The sequence below is a fragment of the Triplophysa rosa genome, linkage group LG14, assembly GCF_024868665.1.
Source record: "Triplophysa rosa linkage group LG14, Trosa_1v2, whole genome shotgun sequence".
In the NCBI taxonomy this organism is placed as follows: Eukaryota; Metazoa; Chordata; class Actinopteri; order Cypriniformes; family Nemacheilidae; genus Triplophysa; species Triplophysa rosa.
In genome coordinates, this window is record NC_079903.1 from 8146433 (window position 1) to 8170165 (window position 23733).

Sequence of the window (23733 nt, forward strand, 5' to 3'; positions counted from 1 at the left end):
GGCATTGCAGTTGCCTTTGAATCAACTTTATTTATTATAAATTCAAATCGATCAATCTAATTGATCTGATCCTAACGCCATAGTCAGAATTTTGTTCAATGAAAGATGCACGAGTGCCATCTAGTGTCCATTGTAAGGCATTACAGCCAAATATTTCACGGTAGTCATGCATTTATTCCGTCCATTTTTCTTCAGGAGCATTATATTAAATATATTTGCGTTATAATTACAAATCCAAGCGTAATTACATATTAATGTATGACGTATGGGTGTTTAGCCTATTCAACGTCAGTGTCAGTTCATTTAACTCTGTACTCATTTTTTAACCTTGTAAGTTAATCAACACCAGAAATCTCTGAATTTTGCAGTGAATTGTGCAGCATTATAGTTTCAAACAATATAAAACGTATTGAAATCATGTCAGATTGAACCACATTGGCCCCGATTATCACTGTCGCAGTACTGTCGCTTTAAGAAGGCAAATTTGCTGAAACAGACGATGCAGTGATGAAACGGCGACTAGTAAATAAAAGACTGTCAGAGTTAATGCATATTGAGAGATCTACCTTTACGTTAGGCACTACGCGAGTCTGCTGTGCCATAAACAACATCCCCACAAAACAGATACCGTAGCAGAAACATGAGAGAGTGTAGTGTAGGCTATATTCTGCGGACCTAAGGGAAGTCACTTTGACCATCAGCGTGTTGGACTGTCCTGTGAGGAACTGCGGCAATGGATTTACATGGTGAGACCAGAACTATTTCTGGAATAGCCTACGTTCGGTTTCATTACTGTAACGTTACTTTAAATACGTTTGCATGATTTCAGACTCTTACGAGAATGGAAAGTAAAAAAAATGTATTGGTGCAATAAGGTTGTGTGACGTAATCGGATAAATCCAATACGCTGCGTCATAACATAACTGTTCAAACTAAATATACGGCATGATTTTTATCATTTTGACTTGGTGTGACGTTATATTAACCGTTGCGTACTGCGATGCTTGTTTCATATTGCGAAATAAACATGAGAGCCTTTAGTGAAGACACCTGCTCAGTGCTCATGTGATCCCTTTTACGATTATGTCTGTAGTTGTGTATCCGTATTATATAAATAATCAACGTTATATAAGCATAATAAATCATAATTTAACTTCAACCTTTACGTGTCAGTGACTATTACACAAATCAGTATGGCTAATAATGTACATTGAGCAAACTATAAGGGTGCACCTAATATTTGCTTATATCAATTTTGTCTGACAAACATTAGTTAAATATTTATATTATTGTTTTGAATTAGTTGCGGAGCATTTTTATAGCGGTAAACTCCATTAGCGCACTACATCTCCCAGCATGCAGCGCGTTCTCTCAAGTTCACTCAAAAACCCCGCAGCTTAAACGTTGCGTTTTACAGAGTGTTAGCATAGATAGGGCTGTTCTTCTGACATTCTTCTACTTTCTTTGTTTGCAGAATTCAAATTTAAAACACTGTAATACGACATCTTTGGGACAAGGATTTGTCTTAAGGCAGCGAGCCATATATTAAACCGCATCGATCCCTCTCAGGGGGAGGCGGGTCCAAGAGCAAAACACGGCCGCATAAAGCTTATAACTCACAGGATGGGATGATTCTCTGAGTCTATAGCCAAGGGGGTTTTACTAAACCGGTGCATTTCCAAATGCGGAGATTTTGCTCTAGAAGATAACGGCACGCGTTATAACAGAATGATACATTCAGAGGAATGACCGAGTGATTGTCTGTGCACGCAAATCAACGCAGTTTGGATGAAAAGCAATGGCAACAAATCACGACCCATGGTAAGTTTTGTATAAATTATTTTTAAGTTAGTGAATAATGACTCGAATAAAGCTGGGAGATGTCTCTAATAACGGCACGATATCTATTCTGGTCTATAGCCTATATTGTTATAAATAACACATTCAATAACATATCTATTATGTGCCAAATCAGATGTGTTCCCTTTGTGAGAAGTAACATGTCACTAGATAGTGTGCGTGGTCTATATAATGCCCCACCCTAACATAAAGAATATGATACAGTCAATGTCCCTGTTGACTCTCATTGGTTGCATGACAACAGGTCAAGATCTAAAACTAGAGATGTGTCACTGCTAGTGTTCGTGTGGTGCACTAATGTCATTTTGTCTGATGTGTAAAACAAACACGCCTCAGACTGCAGGCCTTTAACCCCGGTTTAGAAGACAGATTGATTGGTGCATTTGGTTACAGATCAAATCTGACAGTTCCTAATAGGTGTAATCTGATTTTTAGCTGCAGAGGCAATGACGGGGCAGGATCCAGTCATCAGTCAACACTACAAAAATCAAAAGCTTCATATTGGACAATGAAAGAGAAAGAATAGAAAGAAATCTTTGTACACTAGTATGTTGAATTAGACAGACGCTGCTACGGTGATGCTGGTGTGATTCTGTCATTTAAAACTGAATGGATGAATCTCATGAACTGTCAAAAACAGTCACACTTCACTTCAAAATAAAAAAGGACCATTGATGTATAAAAAGTTTGACAGATGCGTAGATGTGCAGGTTTTGACAGATGTGTAACATCTCTGCGTGATTTTAGGTTGCCATGGGTGATAGTCTGTCATGACTATCTAGGCAAGAGGGTCTTCCAGGTTTCCCCATCTTTAGTAATCAGATACATCAAAACCCTCATCTACCAAGAAACAGATTACCCTGTGTCTGAACAACAGCTGTTTCATAACGGGAAACTGGTAAGATGTTTATAATATTGTTCAGGTTACACTACTGACTGGATGAAATGTGTTTTTGTGGTGTCTTTGTTTGGCATTCCAGCTAGTCTCATACTTTATGTCTGTCTACAGTTATGAGTGAGCTTTGATCTGGAAATAGTGACCTATTAATGATATTCTATACATATGAAGAGCATCCCATAACACAACCTTCCTCATGTGATCATAATCACACAGATTTGTAATCCACCCAAAAATAGTTTCCAGTGTATTGTTGTGCATATCCAGCAATTTTCACAGATTTTTGGTTTGTAGAGTTTTCTTGTTGATGGAGGTAGAATTAAATATAATACAACTACTTTACTGCTTGACCACAGGATTAATCTATAGTACGTATAATACTATTTTTAAAAGTTTTTCTTTCAAATAGTAATCGGACGTTTACTATTTGTAGTAAAAATAGTAAATCAACGTTTTGTTTATGAAAGTAAAGATGATTGAGTGGTATTATTGAATACTTTCATGTTTTCACAGGTTAAATCTCATGAAAACTGTTAAAACATCATTGTCACATTTAAACCAAAGAATATATTTTCTAAGGGAAATTAAGTCAAGTTGGAGGGTTTATTTTTTGCATTGTCGCTTTGGTTTAATAGCCTACGAATTAAACCAATACTAACTGCATACATTATTTAAAAACATAAGTAGAAGTAGAATGCAAATATATACAGTATACAATGGCCCTTTATTTCTAGAAAATATAATTTATTTTAATTTCTTATGAATTCACCCGAAAATTAGAAGGGCCAGTGTCTTCCACAAACAGCGATTACAAAACCCTCATTGATTCTGGGTGTTGTTTGTTGATGTTGTGGACAAGGATAGATCGTCTGAAAATCTTTCTACCAGTCACCTGAATGTGCTTCTGTAATTTGTAAAATGCTTTATTTCAACATCCCCACTGATTTTAAAATGATTTATTTCAGCGCTTTGATTTATTGTTTTGTAAATAAGGTTGTTGAACCATTAGTGAGGTGAAACATTTGGATTCACCTTTGGATTCCAAATGTATAGATAAATATTGATCTGGAAATAAGAACAAGATGGTAAATGGAAAAGCTTCATGCACAGTAGTTTGGAGTCAGAATAAATTGACCCCAATGAGGTTTTCACTTTTCCATTCTCAGGTCAGGCTTCTTTCTTAGCTTGAAGCGGGAAGCGGTTATGAGTGAAGAGAGCAGGTGTGAGCTCACTGCTCTTGTTTAAGTATGTCAGATTCAGAAAATAGCCTTGAGGAGACCGGCTCTCAGATCTCACCCTGACGTCCATACTGTACAACCCCAAATGATTGGACTGTTAATGTACACTTAGACATGTGCCAGCATTATGTGCTTCTTTCAGATTTATTTGCTTATTATACAATCTGTCTTTGTATTATCAGTAAACTTGGCATGTGTCCAGCGTCTCTCATAAGTTTGGGAATTTGTTGCTTATGGTGATATTTGCTGGATATGCTGCGACAAGTTGGTTTCTGCCAAATATCATCCAAAGGCATTCCTTTAATAATTCAAGATGAACTTTATGAAGAATGCATATCAGCAAAAGCCAAATTCAATTTTATTCACTTAACTTTGTTAAGCAGGTTGAGTTTCTATGGGTCAGTGCCCGAATAATCATTATCACCACAGCATATTTGTGCCAAATGTGTCTAAATTTAACCAAATGTGCCTCTTAGTGTGATTTATGTGACTTTTGTTTCTACACGTGTTTCTGAAGTCCTGGTCAACATTTATTGTAAATTTAAAAAAGTTTACAGTATATATTTCATACAATCATTCACATAATATAAGGGAATAAAACATGTACTATTATAATTTTCAAAACACCTTTAGATTAATTGTAATTTGTGACATCACTGGGTAATGCCACAAAACACATACCATCAAAACATATTCATTTCATAACAATATTCTCAAAAAAGGCAAGTTTACCCAATACCTTAAACTTACTCTACTGTATGTTTATTGTTTGTACTCAATATTTTTGATCACTATAATGTTAACGAATGTTTATGTTTAAAGTATATGAATTTGTGGGGAAAATCATAGTTTGTCTAAAATACCAGATATTGAACTCAGACTTTGAAGGTACACGAGAGGGATGAGCTTCGGATGCAGTGGTCTAATTGGTCACGTACAGTACTGCTTTCGGCCAACCTCTGCTCTGACATCTCTAGAGTGTGTTAGCAGAAACTGAATCCGCATCCATGAGCTGAAGACAGCAGTCGCTGCTCGAGCTGGCACGGTCCTGGCCCTGTATAATCACTCCCTTAATAAACCAGAAATTGTGATATATATCAACAATAAGAACAATTATTTTAGTGGCAGTTGTTACAATGTCATAGTTGAGCGAACATACAATGAACATTGAAAACACAATGAACATTATGAATGTCCTGAATGCACACACACATACAATATTGAACAAATTTAACAGCCAGTCATCTTATTCAGGGCCAACTGTCATACAATTTCAGACGCAGGCTAGTTAGGCTTATTAATGATTTGTTTTTGCTCTCTGCCATAGGTTCACGATGCCGTTGAGATTGGCAGTTTGGTGCCACACGGGAGCCATGAAATAATCATGACACTGCATGGACGAGGCCCGAGAGGAGGAGGTGAGACATTATATGCACAGTTAACATTCCCAGTTGCTTTGTGTTTGGGTGCTTGTAGAATAAACCAGTCAGTTCTTACATGAAAGGTGTGAAGTTTTATTCATCTGTACCTTTTCAGTCTAGTAATGTGTATGTAAATGATCCATGTTGCGTTGCACTGTTATTTGCTCTCTTGCAGGAAGGTTTGGTCAGACTACACCACCTCTGGTTGATTTTCTAAAAGATATTCTGAGAAGATATCCGGAGGGTGGACAGATTCTTAAAGTAAGATTTAATGCTTTTAAGTACTTTAAGTGTGCTGGTGGTGATGAAATTCAGAAGTGACTGGCTTATCATATTGTTCTTATCAGGTGTGACGTTATTAAAATATTTCCCACTGACCACATGGGATTCAGATATTACAATAGGCCTGGCACATAGCCCTGGTATGTTGTTATGTTTTAGACATCAGATGTATGGAATAACATGAAGTCGGCCATTGCAATCCTGACAGTAAGATGCAGAGGAGAGGGGTCTTATATCACCCAGAAGGGTTTTCTATTGCTATAAATATTTAATTAGTTGTTATTTTATGACATGAAACATTTGAGGAGAACCAGTGTAAAATAGCCTAGATGAGCGGTCCAAAATCTCTCCGGATGTGTGTTGATTGCTGAGGAATACCAGACTGCTGACTGGCACACCAATCAGAATCAAGAGTTCAAAAGAGCCACTCAGCTAGGAGTTAGCGTCACTTATTACAGGATTGAAAAGAGAAATATAGAGGCACTTTTGTCAACTAAAGAAACTACAGAACGCTGTTTTCAGTATATTTGAGTCACATTTGCATTGCGTTGTTCTTCATCCTCTAAACGTCTAAACACAGTCTGCTAGTGTGATCTGACCTGAAGCAATGTTTGATGTGTCTGTCGATTAGGAGCTGATTCAGAATGCAGAGGATGCTGGGGCCACAGAGGTTAAGTTTCTGTATGATGAGACGGAGTATGGAGTGGAATCACTGTGGTCACATGACATGGCTCAGTACCAGGGTAATACAAATACAATATGCTTATTTATTGAACCAAAACATCCCTTAATTGTTATACTTTAATATTATTTATAATAATAATAATAGAATAAATAAACTTGTAACATTGTGAGATTTTAATTAGGAATAATATGTAATAAGTTAACATGTTACGAAAAGGTTGTATTTGTTAACAATTAGTTAATGCATTAACTAACATGAACTAAAAATGAACAATACTTCTCATGTTAATTTCACCATTTACTAATACATGTTTAAAATCAAATAACTTTTAACATTAGTTAATGCAAAATGTACTAATATGAATAATTGTATTGACATTAATTATTATTAACAAAGATTAATAAATGCTATGCATGTAACAACAATTTTATTTATTTTTTCTTAGGGACAGCACTGTATGTCTATAATGATGCCGTCTTCACCCCTGAGGACTGGAACGGCATTCAGGAGATAGCACGAAGCAGAAAAAGAGAAGACCCTCTGAAAGTGGGGAGATTCGGTATTGGATTTAACTCAGTGTACCACATTACAGGTGAGGTTTCTACAGTGTAAATAATTAATTTTATTGAATACATTAAAAAGTATTATTGACTTGACCGAAAAAATACCAACCAAAAGAAATGGAAAATTTACTCACCCTCATGCCATCTCAGATGTATATGACTTTCATTCTTAAATTGAACATAATTTTATAAAAATTATTGTATATACTGAAATGCCATCATGGTATCTTCTTAAATAGAACTCAAAACAGTGAGGCTGTCTGAATCTATCATTAAAGTAATCCAGTTACTCAGTGGGTTAATAAATGTCTTCAAAAGGTGTGTGACAAAACTATTAATATTTGTAACTTTTTTTGACCAAACTGAAATGTAAACAAACAGATCTGAGTTCAGAATTCGGTATCTGTAACTTACATTCTTTGATATCTCATTGTCTCAATGCAGAACATATTTATGTTTTGCTTTATTAAAAAGTAGCTTTCTTATTGCAGATGTTCCTAGCATATTCAGTGGGGATCAAATTGCGATGCTGGACCCTCATCAGATGTTGTTTGGAGTTCATGAGTCTGGCCAGTGCTGGAATTTGAAGTCAGATATAAAGGAAATAACCGAGCTTAACGATCAGTTTGCCCCTTATTTTGGACCTCTCGGCAGCTCAGAGAAAACCATTAAAGATGGCAATTTTCCAGGAACCCTTTTTCGTTTTCCACTCCGGATGAAACCATCTCAATTGAGTAACAACATTTACAACAAAGAGAAGGTTCTGGAGCTCTTCGAATCCTTCAAAGTGGACGCAGACACCGTGTTGCTGTTTCTCACAAGTGTCCAGAAGGTCTCGCTGCATGTTCGTGAATCTGGCGGAACTGAGCGGATGCTTTTCCAGGTCACGGCAAGCAATAGTCAAGAAGATAAGATGGAGCGGCCCAACTCTCTAAAGACCCTCGGGCAGGCTATAGATAGCTACAGCAATGGTGTATTGAGCAGTTCAGTCACCTGCGCCACCTACCAACTCTCCATCGAACTGCGGGATGAGACTACAAAAGAGACCCAGAAGACCACCTGGTTGGTGTGTAATGGCGTGGGAGGGCGAGGCATGTGCGGTGAACTGGATTCTCTCGCCGATGATCTCAAGTTCATCCCAACCATTGGTATTGCCTTGCCCCTCACCCTTATTGATGAGGACAAGGGGGCAACTTCCAGCTTCTCAGGGCGTGCCTTCTGCTTTCTCCCCCTTCCCCTCGGAGAAGAAAGTATGACAGGATTACCGGTCCATGTGAGCGGCTTCTTCGGACTGACAGACAACCGGAGGAGCATCAAATGGCGGGAGGTGGACCAGTGGAGGGACCCGGCTGCTCTTTGGAATGAGCTTCTAATAGTCACCGTCATCCCAAGGGCTTACTTCACACTCATCATGGAGACCATCAAGCGAATCCAACATAAGAAAGACCAAGATTTCCCTCTCTCACCCAGAGGTATTTACAGGGCCTGGCCTGATCCCAACAGAATACGAACACGCTGGAAACCAATTCTGGAACCGCTCTTCAACGACTTGCTCCGACAGCAGGTCATATACTCACACAACGCCAGCTGGGTCCAGGTGGATGAAGCAGTGTTCTCAGAGCTGGACACCAGCATGGACGCTACAGAAATAGTTATTAAATACCTCCAGAGCTCAGGGATGATGCTGGCCCAGGTGCCGGCCTACATCGATGCAGTACTTACAACGTTTGTCACCAAACCGGGGTGCCTGAAGAGAGTCACCCCCGCTTCTGTGCGTCAGACTTTGAGGAAATCTCGCCATAAAGGGTCATCCGATGAAAAGCTTCTCCTGCTGGAGTTTATTCTTAGTGATGCTTGCTATAATGACCTGATTGGACTGGAACTTCTGCCTTTGCAGGATGAGACATTTACAGTGTTCTCCTCTTCTGTGAATGACAAAGATGCCGTGTACATCGCATCACAGGAGTTTCCGAGGTGTGGAGTTTAATATTTACATTGACATTCTTGGTACTTGGTAGTGGTATTGTTCATTCATGATATTATGTTGCTGTTCACAGGGGTGGGCAAAATTCTAAACTTGTACAGGTTTTGTCAAATATCTTAAAATTCTAAAATCAAGATTTACTAACTTGAGAAGAAAAATGAAAGATATTAAAAAGAAAGTTTAGCCAAAAATGAAAATTCTGTCATCATTAATTCACCCTCATGTGGTTCATGTTGTATATGACTCTTACAGTACTTCTGTAGAACGCAAAAGACGGTATTTTGAGAAATGTCTTTTGTGTCCATGCAATAGAAGTCAATAGGGGTGAGTCTTGTTTGGTTACCAAAATATCTTCTTTTGTGATTTGCAGAAGAAAGAAAGTCATACATGTTTGGAATGACATGAGGACGAATAAATGATTATTTTTTAATTATTTGGTTGAACTGTCCCTTTAAGCATTTAAGCATGGCCACAATCCGCAGGAAGTTTGATTGTACTGTATAATGATAAAATGTTAAAAATAGTAAAAAATCTAGATATTCTTAAGTCAAGATATAATTACTTGACAAGCGAAATAACCCAAGATGCTGAGTCTTGTTTTCTTTTAAAAAAAGAAAAAAATAACAAAAAAAGAAGAAAATTTGTTAATTGACATAATCTCTAATTATCTAATATATCATGGTTCAAGCGTCCTCTTATAAATGAATATAGAATGCAGTTACATACTTAAGTGTTTAATTTTTCTTACTAGATCACTGTATCCAGGACTGGAGGGCAGATTTGTCTTGGAAAGCATTCCCTCACATGTCATGACCAGCCTGAAGGAAGCAGCTAAAAGCAGAGGTAGGTAATCACCTGACACTCAGAATCTTACTCAGGATTGATAGAGCATCTGCTCTCAATGACCTTCTGTGGTGAAACTTTATTTCGTTTATGCATATTTTGCTTCAGGGAATCAGTCTTTTGCATTTCACGCTTGCTTAATTCTGTCAGATTCTTGCGTTACGCATTCTCGTATTTAACCCAGTGTATGCCAAAAATGTGCCACATATTGGTTGGTCAATGCTGACAAACAAATGTGCACATTCCTGTTGAAGACATTGCAGGATCGAATGTGTTTAAATTACATTTAAGATTTGGCAGATGCTAATCCATAAGATTCCAAAGCATTCAGTGTATGTATTTGATCAGGTTGTGTATTCTCTTACAATCAAAACCAATGCTTTGGCACGACAAACACTATGCTAAATATGTTTTTAATATTTGCCTTATTCCAGCCATACACATAAATACGTTACATAAACTAGACTCTCATTGTTTGCATGATTTGCTTTATATTTAGTTTATTTATTTTAACTTTTTCCACCTTTTATCCTGATTTTTCTAAATTTGAATTCTAGTTCAACAATATCTTTGGGGTTGTTCAGGTAAGTAAACCATGTGTCACCTAATCTGTGTAGAACTAAGGCTGTCATGGTTTTCTTAGATCATACTTTTTCATTACTAACATCTCTATATGTACATAACCCATTAATGCAATATTAAAAACAATAGATACTGATGGCTTGAGTAGTTTAAATGCTTGAGTGATAAGCACATAGATGTGTGAGATACACAACTATTGTTATAGATAGTTGGGTATCTCTCATAACTATCTAAACCCTAAACTAGTTATCTACTAACATATCCATATTCTTAATATGCACAAAAATTTCTATAATTTTATTAAGTCATCAACCAATTTATTCCTATTGGTAATCAAAATAACTATTCATTCTAAAACATAGACATAAATACACATATGATCATGCATGCACAAATGTTTATTAACTTATTAACTTGATATTTGTTTTTCCATGTTTTGGAATTAGAGCACCGTGTATGCATTTTATCAACTTCTAATTAGCATATTTTACGTTTTTCTAACGTGAGGTATATTAACACCCACAATTTTGTGCATTTGTTTTTGTGTTTTATTTGTTTTGTTAACATCGATTGTGTTTGTGGTAGCTGTGTATTCTCTTTTTGTCTAAAATGGTGTAATTTCATGTTTTGTGTTTTTAGGGAGGCCCTGCACTCAGGTTCAAGTGTTAACCTCGGAGAGATCGGCTCGCCTGATTAAAGAAGTCCTTACTACAGCCTGGCCCACTAGAGATTTTGCAGTACAGTGGTACCCTGGTGATCAAGAGAAGAAGCACCCCACAGCATCTTGGCTCAGAATGGTTTGGAAACATCTGTACATAAACTTTGCTGAGGACCTTGGGGTCTTTGAAGATATGCCTTTGATTCCAAATGTGCCACTCACTGACAACTTGGATTCCTTAGAGCTGCTGCGCCTCAAAACTCCATCTCCCATCATTCTTGTAAATGAGGAGGAGGGCCCTCCCTCTGAACATTTACTTGAAGTTATGAAGAAGCTGGGCTGTGTTATTTTGAAGCACCTTGATCCCTGTTTGCAGCATCCGCTTCTGAAAAATTACATTCATCCATCATCCCCAAGCAACCTACTGCAGATTATGGACAGGTCTTCATCCAAGAGATTATCCAGCCAGGTTTCATCTCTGTCTGTCAAACAAAAGATTGCCCTCAGAAGCTTTTCAGCTGGTCTTACGGATGTCACAGAAAAAGAGAAACGCATCATTCAAGACCTTCCAATCTTTAACAAGATTGGGCAGAAGTCAAAGACCGACCCTTCACTATTTACTTCATTGAAAGGAGCCAGGGTATTACATCATACTGCCAAGCATCCACTAGATGTCAAATTGTCTATAAATGTAGTTGACAGCACTGATGAGGCAACAATCCGACTGATAAAGCTGTTAAATATTGAGCAGGTCAAAAGCACTGAATGTCTGAAAGTGATTATTCAAGACGTTGAGAGGGGATTCTACACCAAAGAGGAAGTGTACAAAATCATGCTCTGGGCTCTTACTCATTTGTCTTTCCTAAAGAATGAAGACAAGGCAGTAATAAATTGGCTTTCGTCTTTGAAGTTTATTCACAGCTCTTCAGAAAAATCTTGTTCACCAACAGACTTTTTCGATCCTGAGCTGGAGATTTTGCAGAACCTCTTCTTCATGGAGGAGGAGACAAGGTTTCCCCCAAAAGACTATACATCATCTCCTGATGTCCTTCATTCTCTGAGACAACTGGGGTTAAAAAATGAGGTGCAGCTCAGTGAAAAAGATGTTCTTCAGGTTGCCAGAAAAATTGAGGAATTGCAAGGGAATGACAAACCAGAATGGGACCCCATTATAACGAAGGCAAAAACACTCCTTACTATTCTGAACAAACAGACAAAGTTGGTGAAGTCCTCAGAGGTTCAGACCTACCTGCAAAAATTTAAATGGGTCCCAGTTTGCAAAGACAGACCTTTGAATTACCCAAAGTCACTTGCTTGGAGAGGCGATTCTTGTAATATTTCATCTCTTTCTGAAATGTGTGATATATCTCACGCCGTACTTGTTGGTTCTTCGGTCGCCCTGGTGGAACGCACCTCTGCTGGCATGAAAAAAGCCTTGAAGTTATCACTAGAGCCTCATGTTGATCAAGTTCTCCAGCATTTGAAGGCAGTAAATGACTGGCACAGATCCCAAGCATTCACCACTGAGGACTGGTATCAATTTCAGCAGATATTGTTTGAAATCTATGAATTTATGCAAGCTCATTTGGAAGATGCAAGAGAAGCAATGAAGTCTCTGCCCTTTGATTGGGTTTGGACTGGGAAAACATTCGCTTCCCCTGCACAAACGGTTTTAAAGCCCATACCAGATTTGGACCTCCAGCCATACTTATACTCTTTACCAAAGACCATTGCTAAATTCCGCAAGCTTTTTAAGTTCTGCGGCTCTGTTGAAGAAGTGGATTCCAGCCATGTGTTTGAAGTAGTCAAAACAATCAGACAAAGGTGTGAGCAAGAGATGACAAAGCTGGAGAGCAAACGTAATCTCCTACTCCTGATAAACATTTTACGATGGCTTTACAACAGTCAGATATCCGTTGATACTGACATGCATGTGCCCATTCTTTACCACAAAGATCCAAGCAAACTGGTTATGAAACCCATCCACGAATGCACGTACTGTGATATCAAAGTAGAAGACTTGAATGACTTGCTAGATGATGTTTCAGAGCCCATCATCCTTGTCCATGATGATATTCCAATGAAAACAGCTGAAGGGTTGAAAGTCCCATGTTTGAGCACAAGATTGATAAACCCAGAAAACCTTGGATTTGAACAGTCAGGCCAAAGAGAGCCTTTAACGGTTAGGATAAAGAACATTTTAGAGGAGTATCCATCAGTTGCAGATATCTTCAAAGAGCTTTTGCAGAATGCTGATGATGCAAATGCCACCGAGTGTAGTTTCCTGATCGACATGCGAAAGAACCTTGAAATCCGAGAGAATCTGCTTGACCCTGGTATGATTGTTTGTCATGGCCCAGCTTTGTGGTCCTTCAACAATTCAGTTTTTTCTGATACAGACTTCCTCAATATAACCAGGCTGGGTGGCTCTATGAAAAGATGTGAAGCGGACAAAGTGGGCAAATTTGGTCTGGGGTTCAACTCTGTTTATCATGTCACTGATATACCCATTATCATGAGCAGAGAATTTATGATCATGTTTGATCCTAACATCAATCACATCGGCAAACACATCAGAGACAAATCCAACCCCGGCATCAAAATCAACTGGAGCAAACAACAGAAACGACTAAGAAAGTTTCCTAATCAGTTCAAACCTTTCATCAATGTATTTAATTGTCAGCTCCCCCTGTCACTGGAGTCCCCTTACAAGTATGATGGGACCCTCTTTAGACTTCCCTTCAGAACTGAGCAGGAAGCATCAGTAAGTGAAATCAGCAGCATTTACTACAACACCACTGATATCTACTCTCTTGTAGATGAATTCAGCATCTGTGGCCATCGTCTCATTCTGTTCACACAGCATGTTGGAACAATGGTCTTGAAGTATCTGAAATGTGAGGAGCCGAACCCTGCTGCGGCACAGGATGTTGTCACAATAAACAAAAGTGTGTGGTCCTCCAAAGCGTCATACGGTCCACTGAGTATTCTGAAATCTGCTGCCAAAGTCATGAAAAAAGTAGCAGGGACTAACCGAGTGCCATCTGAGGTTCCAAAGTCTGGCTGCATCATCAGAATCGTAGTGGAAGAGTTCCACAATATCTTCAGACGAATCGTTGATCTTCATTCACCACTTTTCAGAGGTTCTGAAGAGGATCCATCCTCCTACTTTGAAATGGCAACTAAAGGCAATCAAACCAAGAGACTTACAGATGACATGCCACAGAAGGGAGTAGAAAATACCAACTGGCTTATCTGCTCAGGCATGGACGTGACAGAAGCTCTAAAGTTCTCCTTAAGTGATGGCGGAAAACGCCTTGGTCTGGTACCATGTGGAGGTGTAGCTGTGTTGCTTTCTGAAGAAGACAACAGAAAATGGACTGTTAAGACAAGTGCGACACCAGTTGGTGAAGTGTTCTGCTACTTACCCCTTAGAATCAAAACTGGCTTGCCCGTGCACATCAACGGTTGCTTTGCTGTCACATCAAATCGCAAAGAGATCTGGAAGACAGACACAAAAGGACAATGGAACTCTATTTTTATGAGACATGTGATTGTTCAAGCATACTTGGCTGCCCTTAACATGCTGAGGTCAATGGCAGAAAGTGGAGAATTATTAGACTACAGCTATTATGCAGCATGGCCTGACCCTGGGGTTGTCCACGATGACTTCAATTTGATTTGCCAGGGAGTTTATCAAGAAATAGCTAAAGGTGACGATGATCATGCAAAAGTCTTTTCCGATGGGAATGCATGGGTGTCAATCAAGAATGTTCGCTTTTTGGATGACTCTTTGCTTTGCAGACCAGACATCGGATCTGCTGCCTTCAAGATATTCTTGAAATATCTCAAAAAGTGTGGTTCCCATGAATTCTGTGCCGTTGATCTACCAGACTGGGTCAAGGAAGGCTTTGATGATGCTGGTTGTAAAGGGAAATTAATGGAGAACACCCTGACAGAGACACAGTTCTTCACAGATGTTTTCTTCCCTCATATCCAAGACATAGACAAGGAACTGCGTGACCCTCTAATGTATTATGTCCTCAATGAAAAACTAGAGGATTTTGCATCTATACTGAGGGAAACTCCATGCATTCCATGTTCAGGACCATCACAGAAGCTTGTTGTGCCTTCTCGACTCATTCATCCTGAGGGCAGAGTAGCTAAGCTGTATAACAATGAAGATGGAAGGTTCCCTGAAGGAAGTCTGAAAGACTATGTCAATCCAGTATGCCTAGTCAAGTTATTGCAGCTGGGTATGGTCAAGGATGACCTGTCATGGGAAGACTTGATTGAACGTGCTGAGTCTGTATTGGCTCTGAATGAAAATGACCACACAATTGCATGCAACAGGAGCAGCATCATCCTTAGTCTCATCGATGAAAAGCTTAAAATGAGAGATCCAGCAGCAAATCAATATCTTGTCAAATTACAAAATATCAAGTTTCTTCCCTTTTTGACCAAACCTGCTGGATTTTCACTTCCATGGCATGGAAACAATTTTCCCCAGTCCACCATGTTCTCTGCGAAAGAGCTTTTTACAACAGACCACCAGGACACTGTTTGCTTAATGAAGCCCATCCTGAATGAAAATTCCCCCTCTTTCAAAGGATGTGGTCCCATCTCACTGGCTGTGAAAGACTTACTTGGATTGATAAAAAAGCCATCTGTTGCTTTAGTCATCAGCCAGCTGAAAGAGCTCTCAAAGTCCTTTGATGGTATTACACTGTATCAGGAGAACATAACTAATGCATGTTACAAATATCTCCACGAAGAGTTGCTACAGTCCGATGCGGCGAACGAGGAAATCATGGAGGAGCTGAAAACATTTAGCTCAATTCTAGTGGAGAATACATATGTTGAGCCATCCAAAGTGGCATTTCATTTAAACTTTGATGCTGCACCATATCTTTACCAGCTTCCTAACAAGTACAGAAATAGTTGTCGGGAACTTTTTGAAATTGTGGGAGTTCGGCCGAGCTTCACTGTTGAAACGTTCTCCGATGTTTTACAACAGATTAAGAATGAATGTGGAAGAAAGCCCCTAACCGAAGAGAACTTTCAGCTGTGTCGTAGAATCATTAGCGAGGGCATATGGAGCTTGATCCGAGACAAAAGTCAGGAATTCTGCCAAAGCAACTATGGGGAGATACTCCTTCCTGACAGCAATTTTACACTACAGCCATCCAAATCACTTTGCTATAATGACTGTCCTTGGATTAAAGTCAGAGACACAACCGTTAAATACTGTCATAGTGATATTCCAAGAGAGGTGGCATTAAAGTTGGGGACAATTCCAAAAAGACACAAAGCCTTAGAAAGATATGCCTCCAACATCTGCTTTACTACCCTTGGGAGTGAATTTGGGCAAAAGGAGAAGCTCACCAGCAGAATCAAAAGTATACTTAATGCATATCCATCAGAAAAGGAAATGCTGAAAGAGCTCCTGCAAAATGCAGATGATGCAAAAGCCACAGAAATATACTTTGTGTTTGATCCCAGGAACCATCCAACAGATAGAATCTTTGATGACAAATGGGTGTCCATGCAAGGCCCGTCACTCTGTGTGTACAACAATCAACCATTTACAGAAGATGATATTAGAGGGATCCAGAATCTCGGAAGAGGCACCAAAGAGGCAAACCCGGGGAAAACTGGGCAATATGGCATTGGATTTAACTCTGTGTATCACATTACTGACTGTCCTTCCTTTATCTCAAATAATGACATTCTTTGCATCTTTGATCCTCATGCACGTTATGCACCTGGAGCAACATCTCTCAGTCCTGGAAGAATGTTTAGAGATTTAGATTCAGACTTCAGATCACAATTTTCTGATGTATTAAGCTTATACCTAGGGAATCATTTCAAGCTGGAACGCAGCACAATGTTCAGGTTTCCCATACGAACCACAGAAATGGCCAAAATCTCAGAGATCAGCTCAGTACCAGCTTCAGATAGAATGGTTCAAAATTTTCTTGATAAAATCCGAACGGATGGTGCAGAACTTCTCATGTTTTTGAATCACATGGAGAAAATTTCTATATGTGAAATTGAGAATGGGACTGGGGATTTAAAAACTCTTTATTCTGTCAGAGCAAAAATCACAGATGGGGATCGCCTAAAGCGAAAACAATTTCACAGCTCCGTTATAGACAGCGTTACCAAGAAAAAACAGCTGGCCCAAATTCCTATCCAACAGATTACGTACACGATGGACATAGAGGACACAGATGGAAATTCCACAACATGGATGATATGTAACAGATCTGGATTTTCTGAGATGGAGAAAGTAACGAAGAGTGTCATTTCAGCTCACAAAAATGAGGATATAACACTTTATCCACGTGGTGGTGTTGCAGCATGCACCAGCCATAACTACAAAAAGCCTCACAGAGCCTTCTGTTTCCTTCCTCTGTCTCTGGAGACCGGCCTGCCGTTCCATGTAAATGGCCATTTTGCTTTAGATTCTGCAAGAAGAAATCTGTGGAAGGATGACAATGGAGTTGGAGTGAGGAGTGACTGGAACAATAACCTGATGAAAGCACTCATTGCTCCAGCATGCGTAGAACTGTTTATTCAGTTGAAACGTCAGCTCTTTCCAGGCCCAGACCCCACAATGACAATATTTCAAGGAATGCCAATTCATGTTGTCAAGGATATTTTGAGAAAATTCTTGTCCTTCTTTCCAGTGAACAGACTTGAGATTCAACCAGATTGGTATTGTTTGGTAAGAGCAATCTACCAATGCATTCATTTAGAGTTGAAAAGACTACTCCCTGTTTTAAGAGCACCCCTCATCGAAAATACAGATATTCATTCTGCAATTTACATCTCCTGGGTGAACACATCTACCTCAAGCAAAGGTCGGGCATTCTTTGACAACTTATTGAAGGATGAGTTGCAGCATCTTAAAAACACAGAGTATAACATGACAACACGGAAATCTGTGACAGACAATGTTTACAGATTGAAGGCCATGTTCCTGGATGTTGGATTCAACTTAATCCACAGCTGTGATGAAACAGCCAGTCTGTACTTCTGTCTGGAAGATGCCGGGATTCCTGTCAACTATGTGACACCAGAGGATGTTCGCAGCTTCCTTTTGACATTCTCACTCCCAGACACATCTTGCCAAGTTGGAAAATTACCTTGTCGGCTACAGCAGTCTAATTTCAAGCTCTTCCATGGTCTTAAGTTGCTTGTTGATTACTGTTTCAAAGATGTGGAGGAGAATGACATTAACATACAAGGGTTGCCACTGCTTATGACAATGGACAACATTTTGCAAGTGTTTGACTCCAGACATCCAAAGTTTCTGACCAATCATCATGAGCTCATCTCATCGAGGAAAGAGCTTTTCATGCATACCTTATACCTGAAGTACAGCAAAATCCTTCTGAAAGCAGGTGTGGCAAAGATTTTTGACATAAACAGTTTTGGAGATCTGCTAGGATCTGTTCTTCACAGAGACTGCAGAACAAAGATGTCAGTCAAATGGAAAGAGGGCTGTCCCACTGAATCTTGGCTTAAGAGTGTATGGCACTTCATCAGTGAACAACTTGCAACCAAAGACTATGAGGCAGACATCAGGTCTAAATTTGAGACCGTTCTAGACATCTTGAAAGATTGGGCACTACTTCCAGGAATCAAATTCATGGTGTCAGGGAACAAATTAGTTGTGCCAGAGCATGATGTTTTGTTACCCCTAAGTCTAATCTTTGCAGCCATCTTCCCAAATGGGCAAAATGACAAAGTCTTTCACACTCTCATGAAGGGAGGATGCTTTCAGTTGGCTGTAAATAAACTGTGTGCCAAAGAGAGTCCCGTCTTCCCACTTTTAGCTCAGCATACTGCAAATATAGATAATCCGTCCAGCATACTTCGAGCACTTGAGTACATGATCCAGACATCAGCTTTCAAAACAGGAAGCTTGACAGACAAAGACTTTGAAGCACTTTTGTTGTACTTCAACTGCAATCTGACAAATTTGACTCAAGATGATGTTCAGAGTTTAAAACTGTTGCCATGTTACAAAGCTGTCAGTGGCCGATACATCTGCCTTGCAAACTTCAGGGCATGCCATGTTCTAACAAAAAACCTTCCCTCTGCCGACATTGAAAAGTGGGCACACAATACATCTTCAGCCTTCCTTGCTGACAATCCACAGCTCAAAGAACTCCACAGCTTTCTTGGCTGCACACCAATTGATGACCTTGAGGTTTACCTGAATCATCTTTTACCAAAATTTGACATTTTGTCACATGATGCCAAAATCCAGCATGTTATCTATCTGAAGGAGAGGTTGTTGGCAATGGAAGAGCGAAGTTGCATCAAGGATCAACTCTATGAAAAACTAGAGAGTTTGTCCTTCATTTTTGATTCCACCAATAGGCTAAAACCCGCCAAAGCCTTCTTCGATCAAACTGTTAAAGTGTTTGAGGTGATGCTTCCACCAAAATCCTTTATCCCCAATGATTTTTTCAGAAAAATAGAGCAAGTATCAAAGCCAAAACAAGGGACAACTTATTTATCCTCATGGGTAACCTTCTTACGCAACATTGGTTTGAAACATGTTGTGTCTCAACAGCAAGTTTTACAGTTTGCAAAAGAAATCAGCATCAAAGCTCACACAGAGAACTGGTCCAAAGAAAAAGTTCAGACTATTGTTGATGTTCTCCTGAATCACATTTTCAATGATAGAACAGATCTGTTTGATGGAGCATTCCTCAAAGAACTCTCTATGATACCATTCCTATGTCCAGAGCGAGCTCCAGCCGAGCTTGTTCACCTCCATTGTCAGTACCAGGAAATTAATGGAAATCTCCCTCTAATTCGCTTCAATGGGTCTCAAGTAAATCCAAAGTTCAAACAAACCGATATCATGCAGTTGTTGTGGACATCCTGCCCTATTCTACCAGAGAGGGCCACCCCAGCAAGCATAAAAGACCAAGAAGGTAATACACTTGCCGGCCAAGAGCAGCTTGATCTCATTTTGACCATGTTAAATGTCAATGTGGATCCTCCACTGGAAAAAGTCATAAGCAATTGCAAAAACATATGCAGCATAACTAACATGGATGACGACACAGTTAAAACACGAAACAAAGTCTTAAGGAGCATTTATGAATTTCTAAACTCAGATAAACGTGAATTTCGTTTTCAGTTACGAGGAGTGGCCTTTGTTATGGTCGAGGAGGGTTGGAAACTCCTCAAACCAGAGGAGGTTGTCATTAATTTGGACAATGAATCTGACTTCAAACCCTACTTGTACAAACTCCCTCTTGAGCTTGGTACATTTCACCAACTATTCAAACTGTTGGGAACTGAGGATGTTGTCTCAACTAAACAATACGTTGAAGTTTTGGGTCGAATATATAGAAATTCAGAAGGAAAGCAGCTTGACCCCAATGAAATGAGAACTGTAAAAAGAACAGTCTCTGGGCTGTTTAAAAGTCTCCAGAACGATCCGGTACAGGTCCGAAAAGACCTTGAGAATCTCAGAGATTTGACATTTTACCTTCCAAGTCATGATGGACGCTTGGCCAAATCAAACACGTTAGTCTTTGATGATGCACCGCATTACAAGAGTCGAATTCAGGGTAATGTTGGTGTCCAGATGCTAGTCGACATGAGTCAGTGTTACCTAGGCAAAGACCATGCCTTTCACACAAAGCTGATCATGTTGCTTCCACAGAAACTGAGAGCCAGGCTTCTGAGTAGTATCCTTGAAGAACAACTTGATGAAGATTCTCCAAGAATGTGCCAATTCGGTGCTCTCTGCTCACTTCAGGGCCGGCTTCAATTGCTCCTATCATCAGAGCAGTTTATCACTGGACTAATTCGGATCATGAAACATGAGAATGAGAACGCATACATGGTGAATGAGGAAAAAGCAATACGATTATGCAAAGCTCTGTGTGAGGGCTTAAAGGTGTCTTGTTTTGAGAAACTACAGACGACATTGCGAGTAAAAGGCTGCAGCCCGATTCCCCACAGCCGTAGTGAAACTCTTGCCTTTCTTAAAAGGTATGGAACAGCCGTCATTCATCTCTACATTCAGCATTCTGACAGCAAAGACATAAATTTTCTTCTCGCTTTGGCAATGACTCTAAAGTCAGCTACAGACAACCTAATTTCTGACACCTCCTATCTTATTGCTATGTTGGGTTGCAATGACATCTACAGAATAACAGAGAAACTGGACAATCTTGGTGTCAAGTATGACACAACCGAGCCCTCAAAGCTGGAGCTTCCACTTCCTGGTACACCCATACCTGGAGAGATTCATCATTTACTTCTCATGGACCCCATGAATGTTTTCTACCCTGGAGAATATGTCGGTTACCTGGTAGATTCAGAGGGAGGTGATATTTTAGGCTCCTATCAGCCAACCTACACATACGCAATCATTGTTCAAGAGGTAGATCGAGAAGAAGACAATCCAAGTGTCCTTGGAAAATGCTTCCAAATTGACATTGGGTACAGTGAGTACAAAATTGTCAGCTCTCTTGATTTGTACAAATTTTCCAGACAAGATGATAGCGCCAATATTCGAGATGGCACACCAACTCCAACAAGCCCCTCAGAGAGTCATTCTCCTAGTGCCAGAATGGTTCCTCCCATATTTCCAGGCAAGGAAAATCGCAGCGCTCCGCCAACAGAGTCGGCCCCCAAAAAGATAAAACTCAATGCATTACCTGGAATTCTAAAAGAACTTACTTCGGTCATAGAACAAGCTTGGAAACTTCCGGAAACAGAACGCAAGAAGATTATCCGGCGCTTGTATTTGAAATGGCACCCTGACAAAAACGCTGAGAATCTTGACATTGCTACAGAAGTCTTCAAGCACTTGCAAAATGAGATCAACCGGATGGAGAAGCAAACACAGGCAGAGCAGGCCGCGGATCGGGGATCAAGGAGACCTTTCTCTGCATCTTCCACTCGATTCCAGTCAGAGAAATTCTCATTTCAGCGATTCTACACATCATGGAACCAAGAAGCAACAAGCCATAAATCGGAAAAGCAGCAATTCCGAGAGAAGTTTACTAGCTATGCAGGCACATCTCACTCGAATCGCTTCTTTGTACCGCCGTCATTCAAATCTGTTGGGAATCCTGTGGAAGCTCGTCGGTGGCTGAGACAAGCCAGAGCCAACTTTTCTGCAGCGAGAAATGACCTTCACAAAAATGCAAACGAATGGGTGTGTTTTAAGTGCTATCTGGCAACAAAGCTTGCATTAATTGCTGCAGATTATGCAGTCCGAGGGAAATCAGACAAAGATGTGAAGCCCACAGCACTTGCACAGAAGGTGGAGGAGTACAACACCCAACTAACAGGACTGGCAAAGGACGTGCACATTTTGGAGGGATATGGTGTGGACAGTTTGAGAACACGCTACCCTGACCTTCTGCCCTTTCCTCAGATTCCCAATGACAGATATACTTCGGAAGTAGCCATGAGAGTGATGGAATGTACAGCTCGGATAATCATCAAACTTGAGACGTTTGTCCAACAAAAAATCTGAACTGTGACCATTAGACCATGCAAAACACAGGCGAACCAACCAGTACATATTCTAATAGACTTTTTAGGGAAAAATCAAAAACGTATCTATCTAGCTTTTTTTTTAAGAGCGCTCTGATGCAGTGACTCATGCTTATTGCGTCCATAGTTGCTGTATTTCTTTGAAATACCGCCTGAGCCTGTATGTAATATATTACTTATTTGTACCATGCAAAAGTGTACTGTACATAATGTGCAAAAGCATAGCAATACCTTTTATTTTAAATATGTTGATTATTGTTGTTCCTTTGTACATAACGAAAACCAAATGCTGCTTTTTTATCTTTTCTAGTAAAGTATTTTTCCTGCCATAGTCAATGACAGCATTGTGATTTAATAGCACGAGTTTGCGCTGCACTTTTATGTCAATTTCAAAAAATGAAAGCTGTAGTGTTGTAATGACAGGTCAATCACCCCCTATAGGTCCTTTATGGAGTCTGTATCAGTCATTTGCCAGTAGATCAATCAAAAATGAAAACATAAGGTTATATTATGCAATGAAATCAATATCAACATAATTCCCTTGACTGCTGACAATATAATTTTACGTGTCACTGCATTATCAAGACATTAAAGCAGTGAAATGAAAATACTCTTTTTAAAAATGAATTGCATCCTATGATGTAATGTCACAGTGAGTTCATAACTGTTTACCAGTTGGTTTATCTGTCACTTGTATATTGTGACAGAATTTTTATTTAGAAATTTCACATCTTTGTCTCGGCTAAACAATCAATTGTTGATTATTGTGTAGGGCGCAAATAGCGCCACAATTTTATATCATGTTAAAAAAATTTACCATTTTAAATGTTTTAGGAACCTACCTGTTTACTGCTGTGGCTATACACACACATCATTCATAGTTCTGTAGAAACACGTCAAATGTGTACTTTCTGTTATGTACAATGGAAACCTCTTATCCTCTACTACTGAGAGTTTTTGCATGAAATTTCAGAAACGTGTGTAAGAGGAAGCTCATACTCATGGTGCTCAATGTCAATAATGTTTTTCATCTGTTTTGTTTATTTAACTGTAAGAAACACTTTAATTAAACACTGGATACTACATTTTTTAACAAATGGCTTTCGTGGCATCTCATTACAGCTTTGTTTATGACTCACAACTTGGGTTTGTACCTGTTTTTAATGCTATTG

General features: G+C 39.5%; 1 protein-coding gene across 3 annotated transcripts; it reads left to right on the forward strand.

Moving 5' to 3' along the window:
• Positions 1 to 472: 472 nt before the first annotated feature.
• sacs (sacsin molecular chaperone) lies at positions 473 to 23658 on the forward strand. Of its 3 annotated transcripts, XM_057352003.1 has the most exons (11): positions 473 to 746; positions 1475 to 1821; positions 2608 to 2758; positions 5324 to 5414; positions 5593 to 5678; positions 6331 to 6442; positions 6830 to 6976; positions 7439 to 8921; positions 9683 to 9774; positions 10332 to 10358; positions 10996 to 23658. In XM_057352003.1, the coding sequence occupies exons 2-11, from the start codon at positions 1799 to 1801 to the stop codon at positions 22539 to 22541; spliced, it is 13758 nt and encodes a 4585-aa protein (XP_057207986.1). In that variant the 5' UTR covers positions 473 to 746; positions 1475 to 1798; the 3' UTR covers positions 22542 to 23658. The 3 variants fall into 3 exon arrangements, with proteins under 3 accessions (XP_057207986.1, XP_057207987.1, XP_057207988.1); XM_057352004.1 differs by lacking the exon at positions 10332 to 10358; XM_057352005.1 differs by lacking the exon at positions 1475 to 1821 and having other exon boundaries at positions 474 to 746.
• Positions 23659 to 23733: the final 75 nt, after the last annotated feature.

Bases quoted from the DNA above. Each gene is read 5' to 3' on its own strand.
- sacs (XM_057352003.1), top strand. From the start codon at position 1,799: ATGGCAACAAATCACGACCCATG. The intron at 6,443-6,829 runs GTAATACAAATA...ATTTTTTCTTAG, and splicing joins TGACATGGCTCAGTACCAGG to GGACAGCACTGTATGTCTAT. The intron at 8,922-9,682 runs GTGTGGAGTTTA...TTTTCTTACTAG, and splicing joins GCATCACAGGAGTTTCCGAG to ATCACTGTATCCAGGACTGG.